This window comes from Bos mutus, chromosome 26 (genome assembly GCF_027580195.1).
Source record: "Bos mutus isolate GX-2022 chromosome 26, NWIPB_WYAK_1.1, whole genome shotgun sequence".
In the NCBI taxonomy this organism is placed as follows: domain Eukaryota; kingdom Metazoa; phylum Chordata; class Mammalia; order Artiodactyla; family Bovidae; genus Bos; species Bos mutus.
In genome coordinates this window covers 32,453,341-32,469,608 of record NC_091642.1, presented here as the reverse complement: position 1 = coordinate 32,469,608, position 16,268 = coordinate 32,453,341, and the positions used below count along the sequence as shown (strand labels likewise).

General features: G+C 52.4%; 1 protein-coding gene across 1 annotated transcript in view; it reads right to left on the bottom strand.

Moving 5' to 3' along the window:
• The window catches only part of CRTAC1 (cartilage acidic protein 1), a 152,029-nt gene extending 139,750 nt beyond the window's left edge, over positions 1-12,279 (bottom strand). Inside the window, exon 1 of the mRNA XM_070363326.1 lies at positions 11,961-12,279. Within this exon, the coding sequence (XP_070219427.1) occupies positions 11,961-11,984 (24 nt within the window). The 5' untranslated portion in view covers positions 11,985-12,279. The remainder of the gene's footprint in view (positions 1-11,960) is intronic.
• Between the last annotated feature and the right edge of the window lie 3,989 nt (positions 12,280-16,268).

Below are 16,268 nucleotides of genomic sequence, written 5' to 3'. Positions count from 1 at the left end.
TGATCGCAAGCGCCAAGGACACCGCCCTGAACTCTTACAAAAGCAAGAGCCCCGAATGCTTCAGATGTGGGAACCAGCGGGGAGCACAGGCCCTTTCCAGAAGCTGCAGGAGAGCAGAGGCTAGAGGAAGAGAAGCAGCCGTGGAGCACTCCACCCTGCATGCACTGGGCCACCAGGGACCCACAGAGACTCGCTAAGGAGTGCCTGGGACTGAGGCTCCTCGGAGGAGAGCTTGGGGAGCTCACTGACCCACAGTGACACTTTCTGTGTGCCCCCCCCCGCCCCAGCTGCCCTGCTCCATGAGCTGGGGACTGTGCTCCGTGCCCAGGTTCCAGGGAGAAAGCTGGTCAACATTTGCAGTACAAGGGGAGGGGTGCTGTGGAGGAAGGGGAACAAAGATATCTAGATTAGCCACGTGGAGGAGAAGAAGAACATTTCCACGCAGGTAGGTGGGGTGGTGTAGCTGAGCGGTAAACGATGCTAAGTTAGCTGAATCAGGAGAAGCAGGAGGAGACGAGAAAGAAGACATCAGATTCCTCAAAGTCTGGAGAACCAGATGTCACCCCAACCTGCCCTCCTAGCACTGCCTATTTAGAGGTCCCACACTCTGGGTCATGAGTTAGAGGGAGCACTCATTTTTCCTTCTTTGGGTTCCCATCCAGAGGACCTTCCATTGGCCAAGGGCACCGGTTCTCAACCAAGGGCAATTTGCCTCCCTTGCCCTCAGTATCTGGCAATGCCTGGATACATTTTTGGTTGCCCCAACCAGGGAAGGGGGGTGCTATTGGCACCTAGTGGGGAGAGGCCAGGGATGCGGCTGGCAGTGGATAGGATAGCCCTCTACAGCAAAGAATTATCTGGCCCAGCATGTCAGTAACGCTGAGATTGAAAGCTCCTGGACCAGTGCATCATTCCTCTTTTCCAGGGGGCCTTTCCTGCCTGCTCTTCCCACTCCCCACCACCTCAATACCCTCCTTCCTATGGGCTCTCTGCTCTTTCTACCTGTTGCTACTCTGAATACCTACCCCTGTATCATGTCTCGTCCCTAGTGGACCGTAAGCTCCTTGAGGTCAGAAGCCATGCCTCAGGCATCATCTCTAACCTGGCCCTTAACATCTGCAAAATGCTTGAAGATTGGATGTGTATATGACTATAAACTGAGAGGTTTTGCGTTTGGAAAGCAGTGTTTAAAAAGTCAAAGAACTCTATCAGGGTCCCTAGACAAATCAGCAATAGAAGCCAGTCTACGCCTCAAAGTCTGACAGCCCTGTGAGTTCCACTGAACGTTTGGCAGCCACCACAGGACGGGAGCACCTGGTGGGCCTGGACTCCATCTCCTGAGAGGCGTTCATTCATTCGAAAAACACTTATCAGTAGCAATAGCATCCTTGCTGTCGCCATTACCTTCCAAGTACTGACTTTGTTTGCCAGGCACTGGGCATGCATTATCTCATTTCATTTCCCATTTTAGAGACCCGGAAGTCCAAGCAGTTAATAATACTCATTAAGGACCTATGGCGCCTTGTGCGTGAGGCTGGGAGACTCCACTTGTCTTCGCACTTGCAGAAACACCATTTCATTAGCCTGCTGGTCTCTCTGGCGCCTCCCAGCCTGGGTCCCCTGAGTTTTCATCTGCCTCGTTCTGGACTAGGACCAAGTCTCTTTCCTGTAAGTGCAGCCTCAGGCAGCATCGGGAGCTCTCCCCAGGTAGAGGGAAGGAAGAGGAAGCCTTATATTTTCATGGTGCTAGGGAAGATGCATAGGACATAGAGGTGCAGAAGGGCTGTCTTTTGTCTTCCAGGCTGGCAAGGCAGAAGAGGGGACAGGGGACAGTGTGGAGAAATGCCAATGACTGAGGCATTAGAATGTATGCTCCGCTGGGGCAAGAACTTTACTTTGTTCTCAGCTGTTTTCTCAATGCTCGGACAGTGCTTGGCAGAGGTACACGAGACCAGGAAGTGAATAACTGAGTGAGTGACTGAATGGCAGCCCCTGCCTTTCCCTCCACTGAGGCCATCTTTCCAATATGTCTCTCCAGCAAGGTCATCCCTAACCCTTTTGCTGTACATGAGGCATCCACAGCCTTTTCCAACCTCCGCAGTTCAGTTCAGTCGCTCAGTCGTGTCCGACTCTTTGAGACCCCATGAATCGCAGCACGCCAGACCTCCCTGTCCATCACCAACTCCCGGAGTTCACCCAGACTCACATCCATTGAGTCAGTGATGCCATCCAGCCATCTCATCTTCTGTCGTCCCCTTCTCCTCCTGCCCCTAATCCCTCCCAGCAGCAGAGTCTTTTCCAATGAGTCAACTCTTCTCATGAGGTGGCCAGAGTACTGGAGTTTCAGCTTCAGCATCATTCCCTCCAAAGAAATCCCAGGGCTGATCTCCTTCAGAATGGACTGGTTGGATCTCCTTGCAGTCCAAGGGACTCTCAAGAGTCTTCTCCAACATCACAGTTCAAAAGCATCAATTCTTCGGCGCTCAGCCTTCTTCACAGTCCAACTCTCATATCCATACATGATCACAGGAAAAACCATAGCCTTGACTAGACGGACCTTTGTTGGCAAAGTAATGTCTCTGCTTTTGAATATGCTATCTAGGTTGGTCATAACTTTCCTTCCAAGGAGTAAGCGTCTTTTAATTTCATGGCTGCAGGCACCGTCTGCAGTGACCTCCTAGCTGTACCCTTTCTCAGCACCTGTCCCACCCCAGCCACACCGAGCCTCCTGGGCTGCATGACCCTGCTCGGCCGCCATGCACACGCTGGCTCCTCTGCCTGGAATGCTTTCTTCACCTTGTCCCTCTGGCCAGTCCTTCAGTGCCTCTCTCCTAGGCCTTCCTTGGCAGCCCCAGGCAGATGCTTGCTCCTTCCACTGTGTGTTCCCATCTCACTTGGTTTAAGATCAAGTGAGAAAGACCGTTTAGTGAAAGAGATTATTTAGTGTAGTGTCCAAAGACATCAATTCTGGAGCCAGTTGGCTTGGACATAGATCCTGGCTCTGCCACATTCTGGCTGTGTGACTTTGGGCAAGTTACTTAACTTCTCTGTGCCTTTGTTTCCTCATCTGTAAAAGAGTGACAAGAGCAGTGCCTACCTTCTAAGGTTACTATGAGGATTAAAGGAGATTATCCGCATAAGGGGCTGGAGCAGTGCCTGGTACGTAGCCAATGGTAGGTAGGTGTTACTATTAATACTACTCATTCCTCATATAGTACTTGTTATAAGAATTGCTATTAAAAAAATATCTCTGTTTGCTTGTGTACAGGGTCCCCTGAATTAGCCTGAAGAGTGATGATCAGCTCCGAGACTTACAAGCAGGGCAAGATGAGAGTAAGCAGGGAGCAGTTAACAAGTATTACCACTAGTTAGCTGAAGGATAAGGGGGGCAGAACCTTGACAGTGTGGATGGAAAGACTGGGCAGCTTTGAGAGAGATTCGTGAAGCAGATTGACTCAGTGATCCAGAAGTTGTGAAAAATGAGGAGGAAGCAAGAACCAAATATGACGCCAGATTTCCAGATTGATTGTTGGGGTTTGAAAGGGTCCAGTGAACAGCATCCCACTTCCCTCCCTGTTCATATTCAGGATTAGTGAAGGGGAAGAAAGGTGGGGAGGGGAGGAGACAGGTGGGGCTCAGACAGATAGAGATTAAAAAGCCACCATCATTACACATACAGCTGTTTGGAAGGCCAGGCTTTGGAGTGGGGTCCCTGGTGCTTGCTGATGTACTTGTACCCTCCTGCAGCCCTCCCTGTGGGGAGGGGCGGGCCTGAGCCTGCCTGGCTAAGCTCAGCATATGGCAGAGAGTAGCATGTGCAGGGAGGTAAGTCCAGAAAGGGCTCTTGATGCCCAGTTCTCCCAAACTGACCCATCTGAGGAGTCCTTGCTCCAGCCCTTAGGAGGGGGCAGTGGGGAAAGGAGGGAGGGCAGGAATGGTGCACTGGTCCCGGGGTTCTCAGTCTCAGCATTACTGATGTGCTGGGCCAGATAATTCTTTGCTCACGTGGAGGCAGCAGTTGGAGCCTGTAGAGCCTGCCTGTCTCAGAGTGAGGAGCGGGAGGTTTGAAGTCATGATCAGACAGGTTTAGAAATGGCATTTTAGATTTGGGGCAGCAGTGTGCAGGGCCGCTAGGCTGGCCATGTTTCCAAACAGTGAGTGAGAGTATCACAGAGGGGACTGGACATCCTGGATGACCTCCAAAGTTCTTTCCTGGGCCTAAGTGTCTATGGGTCAGGTTTTTTCCCTAAATCATTTAAAATGCATTAGTGGACCTTGCTATTTAAAAGCTTCCTCCTGGGAATGTTGCCGTGAAGCAATGATTCATTCCCTAGTCTGTCTTTGGTGGAAATCCAAGTGATCATCTATTCTATCAGCTTGCTGCTACCGAGATAGATCCGCGCTGGGCTTCCCTGGAGCAGCCTGGTTGCTGGGGGGTGGGGGGCAGGGTGGGGGGGGGCGGGGGTGAGCACCTGGAGGAGATGAAGAGGAAGAGAAACAGCCCGTCCAGGCTCAGAGCTGGTACCATGTCATGTGTGGGTCCTATGTGGGCTCCTGAGGGGGCTTCCCTGGTGGCTCAGACATTGAAGAATCTGCCTGCAATGCAGAACACCCAGGTTCGGTCCCTGGGTTGGGAAGATCCCTGGAGGAGGAAATGGCAACCCACTCCAGCATTTTTGCCTGGAGAATTCCATGGATAGAGGGGCATGGCAAGCTATAGGCCATAGGGCTATGACTTCAACTTTCACTTTCAGACCTTGCTTGATCAGTAGGACCTTTGTGGGTTTACAGAGCCCTGGGGCAAATGCCAGCTCTGGGAAGAAGGAGCCAGACAGAAAGCTGGACTGGAGATTCACTTTAATACCAAGGGCCAACTCTACTCCAGACTGGCCTCCTACATCCACACATTCATTAGTTCACCCACCGAGCACCTGTGGAGCCCCTCCCCCTGCCAAATGCTATGCTGCTGCTGCTGCTGCGTTGCTTCAGTCGTGTCTGACTCTGTGCGACCCCATAGACGGCAGCCCACCAGGCTCCCCCATCTCTGGGATTCTCCAGGCAAGAACACTGGAGTGGGTTGCCATTTCCTTCTCCAATGCATGAAAATGAAAAGTGAAAGTGAAGTCACTCAGTTGTGTCCGACTCTTCTTGACCCCATGGACTGCAGCCTACCAGGCTCCTCCATCCATGGGATTTTCCAGGCAAGAGTACTGGAGTGGGGTGCCATTGCCTTCTCCAAAATGCTATGCTAGGCACTAGATTTGCATTTGAGAACAAAAGACATGGTGTCTCAGCCCCCGCTGCTTGCAAGGCAGCTTTTCTCCTTCTCCGGGACTCTCCTTTCCCTGCCTGCAAAAGGCTCTTTGGATATACATAGCTTCTCAGATGACTGGTACATGATTGCCATTCCAAGAAAGTCTGTTCTTAGAGACCAGGGCACAAGGGAACATGACATCCCTGGGGCAAAGTGAGAGAAAGGGCCCTTGTGCTCACCAAGTCTCATTACATGGACTGACCTCCGGAGGCTGGCCTGCCCTGGACTTGCAGGACGCACACCACGTTCACTGCAGGAACTGGGTGAGGTCTGTGTGTGTGTCCACCCTCCCAATTTGGCCAGGGAATGGTGTAGCTTTGGTCCTCTAAGGCAGAGGTTCCCAACCTTCTTGGTACCAGTGACAGGTTTTGTGGAAGACAGTTCTTCCATGGACAAGTGGTGGAGGGAGAGAAGGTTCAAGCAGTAATGGGAGCAATGGGGAGCCGCAGATGAAGCTTCACTCGAATGCCTGTCGTTCATCTCCAGCTGTGCAGCCCGGTTCCTAACAGGCTGCAGACTGTACCAGTCCGTGGCTCCATGTTTGGAGAACCCTACTCTAAGGAGAGCCTCTAGGGACTTCCTACCTCCAATCGTGAGTGCAGGGAAGGCAAGGGCAGGGCCAGGCCTTCTGTGAGAAACACCAGCTGAGGCTGCTCCCAGGAACCCTGCAAGGCTCCTCTGTCCATCCAGGCAGGGAATCAGGTTCCTGGGCATGTTGCCTATCCCCAAGGAGGGTAGGGATGCCAATGAAAGTCTCCCGAAGTGGGGAGGCTCTCCAGGTAGATGGAGCGGCAGTAAAGGAGGGAAGAAGTCCCTGCAGTCCCTTCCTCAGTCAACAGGACCTCTTAGCTCTGCAATGACTCCCGTGACCTTGTCACTGTACTTGTTGGGTGCAAACAAAGATAAGAGTAACTGGAAACCACAGGAAGGGTCATTTTATACTCTCGGCACTCTCAATTCTTCTATGGCTAATTAAAGTAATATGTCAAAATGTCCCTTGGAAGAGATCTTTAAGAATATGTCTGTTAAGTAAACGAGGTTTTACTAATTAATGACATACCTGCCCACCCCTCCTTCAAGTTCCTTGCAGAGCTTCCCTGTGCCAAGAGGGCTGAGCAGGAAAGGGTGGCGAAGTCTTGGAGGGAGTGGGGACAAATCCAGCCCGCTTGTCAGTTGGGGAGCTCTCAGCTTCTCCTCCGGATGTTGATCAGATTTCCTGGGCTGGAACCAATTCACAGGGCCCGGGGACTGGAGTTTTTCCAAGAAGCAAACGTTTTTCTTCTTACGAAGTCAACATGATTTCTTTCAAGGAAAATTTTTATCTTCTTTTAAAGTGTCTAGGCTTTTTGAGGGGCAGATCTTTGGACTTTTCTTTGAAGATATTGATCATGATGAAATTGTCATTTGCTGAGACCATCGCCCGCCCCCCCCAACCCCACAGGCCCTCACACAAGAGGCCTAGGGGGCAGGGGAATGATGCACCAAACTCGTACCATGAGTCAGTGGCATAGCCAGAAATAGAGCTTTCCAAACTCCCCAGTTCTTAATAATAGCAATATTAATAATAACCTCTTTAGAATTTTCTAAGTGTTTTCACAGCTCACACTAAACCTTCACAACAACTCTGGGGAGAGTCTGGGTAAGTCACTCTTAGGAGACAGCAGATCTGGGGTGCAGAGGAGCTTTGCCACTCACTTGCTGCATGATTCTGGTTGGTCTCTTCACTTCTGGACCTCAGGGTCCTCAGCGGTGAAGTGGGAGGGCTGGGTGAGAATACTGCTAAAATCCCTCCACCTCTAACACGCTCTGAGTCCATGCTGTGATGCTGTGGTCCAGGGTTTCTCCACTTGGCACTAGTGACTTTTTTAGGCCAGACAGTTCTTTGTCGGGGCCTGTCCTGTGCACTGTAAGATGGTTGACATCATCCCTGGCCTCCATCCCCTAGATGCCAACAGTACCCCCGATCCAGCCGTCACAATCAAAAATGTCTACAGACATTGCCACATGGGCACAGTAATCCCTCTGCTCACTGCCCAAGGACATCAGTAAGGTCAAGATCATGTGGTTCAGTGGAGAAAGGTCTTTTTCTCCAACCCCTTCACACCTTTCCATAGACTTTTCAAACACAACCTCCTTGTCCTTTGCTAGCTTCTCATTTCTTAAGTGCCCTCCATGGTCCGGGGGTGTCTAGTGTGATAATGAACCAATTGACTTCATGCTTTCTCCTAAGGAGAGTTCACAGGTTTATGTCCCCTAAGCAACCAGTCAGGCTCCCCAGAAATCCCTCGTAGAACCCTGGCTGGCCCAGAAGCCTGCATCTGCAGCCTGCAGGAGGCCCGGTGAGCACGGGCTTGTCAGCACTCCTAAATCACTGAGCTCCGAGGAAGCCTTCTCCTAGCACAAAGATCCTTCCTAGAATCAATAGCTCAGGGCCTTCCATCACACTCAGAATTATCCTGGGACCTGTAAAATTTCTTTTCCCCAAGCATGGCAGAACCCCCAAATGAAAGCCCCAGTGTGGGTGAAGGAAGATAGCAGCTCTGTCAAGAAGGTCTTGTCCACAGCCCAGATGTTGCTGCGAGCAGAGGCTGACGGGCAGACCTGGACGTTTGGTCTCTTTCACAGGGAAAAGGAAGACCCAGCGCAGTCCCCAGTGACCCCGTAATATTATCCCCTCCCATCTATTCTTCTTTACATCTCACCAAAGGCAGAGCCATGTTAAAGACTATCTTCCTTGATGCTCACTATCTTACCCTCATCACGGCCTTCCAGCCTCACCATTTTGCAGAGGAGGAAACTGAGGTATGCAGAGGTTAAGCAGTTTGTCCAAGGTTCCTAAACAGGAAGCGGTGAGTCACATTCTAAGCCTGCATCCTTCCCACTACTGAGCTGCCTTCCCAGCAAGAGCAGGTTATAAGGGTCAGGTTATAGCAGGTTATAGTGGGACTCATGTAAGAGGCAACTTCTTGTTTCCTCAATGTCTGACGCCGCTTCCACATTCAAACAAAAATCTAGAGATCCCATGCTATCACTGTGTTTTATGTAATTATACTCCTCTGGCTTTATCCAAGAAAAATCCAAGCCTTGGGAATGCAGGCACAACTCTTCAGACAGAGCTGGGAGCAGGCACAAATCCCTAGTCCAGGCTCTCAGAACCCTGCTTTCAAGGAAGGGACTGTGGCTCTGTGGTCCACATTATCCTACCACCCGCCTCCCCCACCTGAAGACAAAGACACAACTTGTCTGAGAGCCTGAAGGAGATGAGAAAACTCAAGCACCTTCCCTGGCAACAAGCATCCCTTGGGTGAGCCTTAGGGACAGAAGCGGATCTGCCTCTCGGAGTTCTGGCTCGGCAGCACTGGTTCCTCCTGAGGGTCACTGCCAAGTCTGCAGACACTCTGGGGGAAACTCCAAGCACAGTGCAAAGGAGCAGGGTGAGGAGAGGACACCGGAGGAGGGGGCCAGCCCGTAGGCCACTCAGCAAACCTCCTTCCCAGGGCCCAGCTCAGATGTCGACAGCCAGACTCAGAACAGAAAAAGGGCAATGGAAATGGTAGTATCTTCCAGGTCACCCAAGAAACCCTCACATGAGGATTTTGCAAAAATAGAACATCCCAGCACTCTGACCTTGAGCTGGGAGCCGCAAGGATGGGGAAATGGGCAAATACTGGTTGGAAGTCCCATAGGCAGTGGTGTGACTATGGGACAGAGACCCTACTCCAGCATTCCTGAGCAGAAGGAAGAGCCCTAGGCTTGGGTTCCAAGATCATCTCGAGGGGCTGGGCACTTCTGATTCCTAAGTGCATGGAGAGAAACCTGGAGTTGCATTGTTTTTCCCTACATGACCACTTGGAATAACAAGACAAGATAATGGAGGAAGGGGAAAGAATAACTAGAAATTTCTATTACCCGTACATGTACATTACAAGAGCTTTATCTATTCCTTGCCTCCTCAGTCTGTATAACAGATTCAGAGGAAATTTTCCCCAAGCTATTAGATGTATTAATTTACCAATGTCGGTTCAGTCAGCAATTATGAACACGTATTTTTCCCTGGGAAATCCCATGGACAGGAGAGGCTGGCAGGCTATATGCAGTCTGCGAGGCTGCAAAAAAGCTGGAGACAACTTAGCGACTACACAATATCAACAACTGTGCAGAACACACATCAATCTCCATAGTAAAGAGGAAGCAGGTCATGGGAGCAGAGAGAGTTCTCAGTAGCAGAGTGGAAATCCTAGGACCCAGTCCTATCTCTTCCACCAGCCATGTGACTCTGGGCAAGATGCTTGCCTTGACTGGGCTTCAGTTTTCCCATCTGTAAGTTGTGTGCGCATGGGATGGCTTTGGAGTAGGTGCTCTTCAAGGTCCCTTTCTTCTAGCTCTAATATTCTGGGGCTCTATGAATACTGAACAAGCTCAAAGACCGCACCAGCACCAAGCACAAAGGATAATTTCAGAGAGCAGGTGGGGCTGGGTACCGGCTCTATTTCCTTGGAATGCTGCACTTGTATCTATCTCCTTGCACCTGAGATCACAGGACCACCTGAAGTCCAGGAAGTACGTGGTAGAAGGGTTCCAATCAAGAAGGTGACGGTTAAAGGCCTGAGCTTGCTTAAAGCATTAAGTTACTATGGCCAGTGAAGGGCAAGAAGTGAGTAAGTCAGTGGTCCTGAGCTGGGTGCCTTTGGCGCCCCCTACTGGGCGCCAAGGAGCTTGCTGGGCAGCTTCCATTGCCTAAGCAGGCTGCAAGATTGAGAACAGGTCTGTCACAAGCTGTTTAATAGGCCTGCCTTCCTGGTCTGCAGTCCTGCTCGCTTAAGAATATATTTCACTTTCTAGAATTACATAGACCGTTGGCCCACACATTCATAGGGCACTACTGTGCTGTGATAGTACATGTTAACCAAACATCAAGGTGCAGAGTAATAAACATCAGGGTTCGGAATAGCAGGTGCAGCCCAGATGGAGAAAAGAGAAGAAAGAGCAACAAGCAGGTATTTCGCTGTACAAATCCCCAGTGGCGAGAAGGTCTGGGGAAATGCAGAAGAAAAATGTTGACTGTGGGCAGAGGACGGAGCTAGGTTTGGGGGTATGAATCCAGAGCCCTGCTAAAAGATCTCCAGGCTGACCACCTACTTTTGACCTTCTCCAGAGACCATTAGTACCAAATGTAAACCAGAATATTCTATTTGTGGCCCACTGTGCCAGCATCTAGACCTTAAACTCCCTTTGTTGCCTCTTAAATGGACTTTAGGACCTGCTGCCAATAACATGTTCTTAAGTCAGATGGAGAGCAAATGCTTCCTCAAGGGCCATATTGGAACAACCGCCATATTCCCACTTTTCCATTCTCCATCTCCCCTCCCTTGTGGCTGAGAGAGAGGTACAGGGTGACTCTGAATTTGCTCCAATTCAGTCTTGGGTAGCTGCAGCCCAAGTCATCAGGGTCAAAAAAATCTCCCTCCTGTAGCGTTCTCTTCCCACTAGAGTTCTCCCCTGATTCAAGACAGCACTACAGACTTATTCCCTATCGCTGGAACCTGCTTCCTTTCCTTTTTCACCTGGCTTCACTTGGGAAGTCCTGCACCCATCCCAGAAGACACTCCAAGTGTGACTGAAGAAAATGTCTTGCCTAGAGAGCTGAAGCACCTCCTGGGACACAGAATAGCCACACTAGGTGTACCCCCATAGCACCACCAGCAGCAATATTCATTAGTCATTCCCCGAGGGAAAAAAGTGACCCTCCCACACCAACCCCAGGCACATTTCACCGCCACTCTGGTAGGCTCCTATCCAGGGCTGGGATGACTTTGGATTCTTGAGTTGGTTTCTGCAGAAACGGGACTAACCAAGACTCTCAACTACTATGCTGCGAAAAAGCGCGCTGCATTGCTGGGCATGCCCCCAAGCTCGGCCTCCTGCCCCATCAAAGCCTCCATGTGCCTCCCCCCCCACCCCCTCCCTGGGCCGAGGAGGACCCCCGGTCCCCCTGGAATGCCTGAAGCTGGTTTGTCTAAGATTGGATGAAAGCAAGCAGACCACACCTCGGTCCAGCAAAAGCAGCTGACAGCTAAGCCGCGCGGAGCTGGCTCTCGGAGCTCTCTGCCACCCAGCGCTGTGCCCAGGAGCTCGGTTTCCCGGGGGTGAAAAGCGCTAGCTTTCCCCAGGGCTTTTCCCCACCCTGGAAGCATAGGCAGCTGGCCGAGGCCAGCAGCTTCCCCGGCCCAGAGCTGAGCCTGGTTCGCTGGGTGACTCCCCAATACCCCACGTACATCCCTCCTCACCTGCTCCGCCCCCTCCCAGCTCCACCGCCCCCTCCCCAAACAGCTGACCTCCAGGGCGCCCCCAACACTTTCTCTGCCAGCTGTGAGAGCTGTAGCCCCCACACCTCCGCTCCCACCTCTCCTCCACCTCCGGCCCGGCGCCCGCCTCTCCCCACAGCCCGCGGGAGGCTCTGCGCGCCAGTCGAGTCCTGAGCCTCTTGGCAAGTTGGAAACCAAGCCGCCGCCGCCGCCGCCGCCTTAGCGGTCTCGGTGTTCTCAGCCACCATCCCCGCCAACCCTGCGGGAGGATCGGGAGGGAGCAAAGGGCGGGAGAAACTTTCTCTGCCTGAGGGGTTGGGGTCACTGAAGCGGGTACTCACCCCGGGGTCCGCGCTCGCAGCCATCCTCGGGCTCTCTCAGCCCCGCCGCCTGGGGGCGTCGGAGAGCCGGAGCTCGCTGCCGCCTCTGCCGCCGCTGCCTTCCAGCTCGGAGCCCCGGTCCCGGGCTGGCCTCGAGCCTCCCGCCCCGACGCCGCTCGCTCGCTTTATACAACTCCACTCGAGCGCGCCGGGGCTTATGTAAAGGCTGGCGGAGACCCGCAGCCAATGGCGCTGCAGTTGGAACTGGGGGCCGGGGGTGGCGCGGCCAATCGCGGTCCGGAAAGCCCCGGGAGCCGGGTAGGGGGAGGGGGCGCCTCCCCGCGCTGATTTAGGAGCCAGGATTGCGGTGGCAGCCGCCGGCAGCCGGGCCGGCCGGGCGCGGCGCGGCGGGCGCTGGGGTGGGCGGCGGCGCAGGCGGCGGCTAGGGCGGGTGCCCCCCGCGCCTCGCCTCTGCGTCGCGTAACCTTCAGGAGGCAGCCGGGCCTGGCGATGGGGGCGAGGGCGTCTGGGGGGGCGCTGGGGGCCCGGGGCCGGCGGGAAGCAGGGGTCCCCAGGGAGGAAGCGCCGGGAAGGAAGGCAGGGGGGAGGGGAGGGCAGTGAGTCCCAGGGCCCCGCGGCCACCCCTGTGCGCAGGGTCGAGGGTGGCGGCAGGGGCAGTGGCGTGCCTTCCCGATTCCCCAGATAGCGATCTGGCGTCGCCGGGCCGGGCCGGAGCGGCAGCGCGAGCAGCGCTGATGGCGAGATTTTGCGCTGCGGAGCGAACGCCGAGCCGATCTTTATCCGGCCTGGGGACGTGTCCGAGCGCCTCCCAGGGACTGCTCAGTATGGAGAGCGGAGCTTCGCGACGGCCTCAGAAGGCGGGGAGCGGGCGAGCACAGCCCCGAGATGAGGCGCGGCGGAGGCGGCCGTGGGGAGCATCTCGCCCCTCCTCCTCAGTTCTCCGCCTTCCCGCTGGCCCCGCTGGCGGTGTCCCCATCCCATCCCGCCTAGCCCCCGCCCCCACCCCCGGGCCAGGGCTGCGCCCGGCCCACCTGCTCTGGTCAAGTGCGTTCTTCCAGCTTCCCTCACCGCTTTGCTCACAGGTACTGCTTCCCCACTCATCAAACCCCAGCCCACTTCGGTGGGCAGGGTAGTCTGAGCCTCTCAGGACCGGGTGTAGTGGGGGCTAAGCTTGGGAAGAACGCCCTTGATCGGCAGTGCGCAAAGTCCTCGCGTGCGGGACTGGAAAGAGACCTGAAGTCAGGCGCCTAGAATAGAGCCTGACACCTAATAGGTGCCAGGAAGGATTTACCTAGTAAGGATTTACTGAATGCACCTTGAACCGAATATGGACTTTGGGTTTCTGAGAGCTGGGGGACCAGACTTGGGAAGAGAAAGACCTGGAAATAAGCCATCTGAGGAGGAGGGAGCTAGGACTGTTTTCTCGTCTATTGATGACTTTATGACCATCACCCTGCCTTCTGGGCCCTTGACTCCAAATGTCTTCTTTCCTAGAAGGTCCCCCCAGCCCCAGACCCAGGTGTCCCCAGATTTTGAGCAGAACCTTCAGAGGCTACTTTGGGCCCTGCTTTCAGGAGGCTGTGACCCTCCTGTGGAAAGAAATAGCAAAGGATAGGCAATCTTTCTAGCTCTGAGGGTCCCGGATCTAGCTCAGTTTCTTAACTTGTTGAGGGTGGTGGGTGCTTTTGAGAATCTGATGAAAACCATTGAATCCTTTCTCTAGAAAAGCATACACATTTACACACACACACCTTAAGTATAATTTCAGGATCATTAGGGACTCTCTTGGGGCTCTGCCCAGTGTCAACATCCTGTTTCTCTAGGGGTCTAGGATAGTGGTTTATAATCACCTTCCTCTTGGGGAATCACAGAACTCTTGAATCTTTCAAGAGTATGATTAATGGAATGAGTCTGTGTCTCAGAAAAATGCTCGATCACATACATACATGTTAACATGCAATGCTAGGGCGTTCATGGATCCTTAAAAGCAGATTCGGAACCTTCGCCAAAGAGCAAATAGACTTTTGCCCCGTGGGTACCCGTGATCCCCAGTCCTCTCCACAAGGAGTGTTGGGAACTCTGTGCCCTGCTGCCTCATGCCACCACCCTATTTTGAGGGCATCTGAGTCACGTGGTTATGGCCCCGGCTCCACACTTGTCTCTGCATCTCGGTCCCCGCCACCCTTTCAGTGTAGAAATAAGTTGCAGGTTGTCATGTTCTGTCTGATCTGTGAGCCTTCCTTAGCCAGAAACTGCAACTCTGGGAGACAGCAAGTGACTGGTAATTAACCAGTTTCACTCAATCCCAAGCTTCTGAACACACCTTTGCTGGGTTTTGTTCTCACCTCTCTCTTTGCTGGTGAAGCTGTGAACAGCAGCCCCAGATGTGGAGCCTCCCCTCGCCTAAACCCACCAGATTTTGTAACCAATGCAGTAATTATCAGATATTAGCCATCCAGATGTGAATAGGCTTTGTGCACAAAACAGCTCTACCTCATGCTTTCCTGCAGCTAGCCACATAAGGGTTCAGTGGACCAGAAGTGCAGGGGAGGGACAGAGAAATGCAGGAAATGACCGAGACAGTCTCTCCAGGAAGTTCTCTAGGTGATGCATTTCGTTTCTGCACTTAAACCTGTGAAGGTTCAACCAGTGGGCCATTCTGCTCCTTTCATTTCTAATTCTGCTAATGTCCTCCTTGTCTATTCAGTCATTTCATGTCTCTGTCCACTTGAAGCTTCAGCCCTGCCCTGCCTGACTCACTGTAGACATCTTGCCCTCACAAATTTCCCAGACACATCCTGCTTTCTCAGGGCACATGCACGTTTACGGACTGAATTGTGTCCCCTTCAAATTCATCTGTTGAAGACTTAACTTCCACTGTGACTGTGTTTGGAGATAGGGCCTCTAAAGAGATAGTTAAGGTTAAATGAGGTCCAAAGGGTGGGACCCTAATCCTTAGGATTGGTGGCCTTAAAAGAAAAGAAAGACACTACCCTCGGGGCATGCACAGAAGAAAGGTCATTTTAGGACACAGACCAAGGTGGCTATTTGCAAGCTAAGGAGGGAGGTCTGAGAAGAAACCAGACCTGCTGGTGCCTCAATCTGGGACTTCCAGCCTCCTACTGCAAGAAAATGAAATTCAGTTGTTTAAGCCACCTGATCTGTGGTTTATTGTTATGGCAGCCTGAGCAGACAAACACATACACACATGTCTTCAACATGCTCCTTACGCCTATCCAGCTTTTTCAGTCTCCTCCCAACACGTCGACTCTCTCTGTACTGTCCCTTTAGATTTTGCCCTTGCTTACCTGGGACACTTGCCTAAAATGTTTTCTCATCTTTTGGCACCCAAATTAAGTCTCACCTCCCACACCACCTTCCAAAAGTGCTCTGGCCTATGTTGGAGCTTTGCCTTTTCAGCCCTCCTGCAGGTCTGCAACGTCTTAGCACTCTATTGTGCACATTGTCCTGTGTTCTCTCTAACTGCTTCTTACCCAGAAAGCTTAGCCTTCCTCTCAGAATGGAAACTCCTTTAAGTCCAAAGTTTGTACTTTGTGCTCGGCTACCACATAGAACCCAGTGTGAAACTGGGCATAGAGTGAACACACAGTTTGTTGATTAATTTATTCTAATGAAACATGTTTATGTTTCAAAAACCTAGACCGACAGCATATTAAAAAGCAGAGATATTACTTTTCCAACAAAGGTCCGTCTAATCAAAGCTATTGTTTTTCCAGTAGTCATGTATGGATATGAGAGCTGGACCATAAAGAAGTCTGAGCACTGACGAATTGATGCTTTTAAACTGTGGTGTTGGAGAAGACTCTTGAGAATCCTTTGGAATGCAAGGAGATCGAACCAGTCAATCTTAAAGGAAATCAACCCTGGATATCACTGGAAGGAGTGATGCTGAAGCTGAAGCTCGAATACTTTGGCCACCTGATGCAAAAGGCTGACTCACTGGAAAAGATCCTGATGCTGGGAAAGATTGAAGGCAGGAGGAGAAGGGGATGGCAGAGGGTGAGATGGTTGGATGGCATCACCGACTTGATGGATATGAGTTTGATCAAGCTCCAGGAGATGGTGAAGGACAGGGAAGCCTGGCGTGCTGCAGTCCATGGGGTGGCAAAGAGTCAGACAAAACCGAGTGACTGAACAACAACAGCGTTTCAAAAAAAAAATGCTAGAAAAGTTTCACAGCACTTCGTTTTCTGAAAGCTCAAGACATCTGGGGTGTGTCTTCTCAGTCATCTTGAGAGACCATTGGAGCAGGGGCTGTCATGAACCAACTCTTTCCTCTGGTTCAGG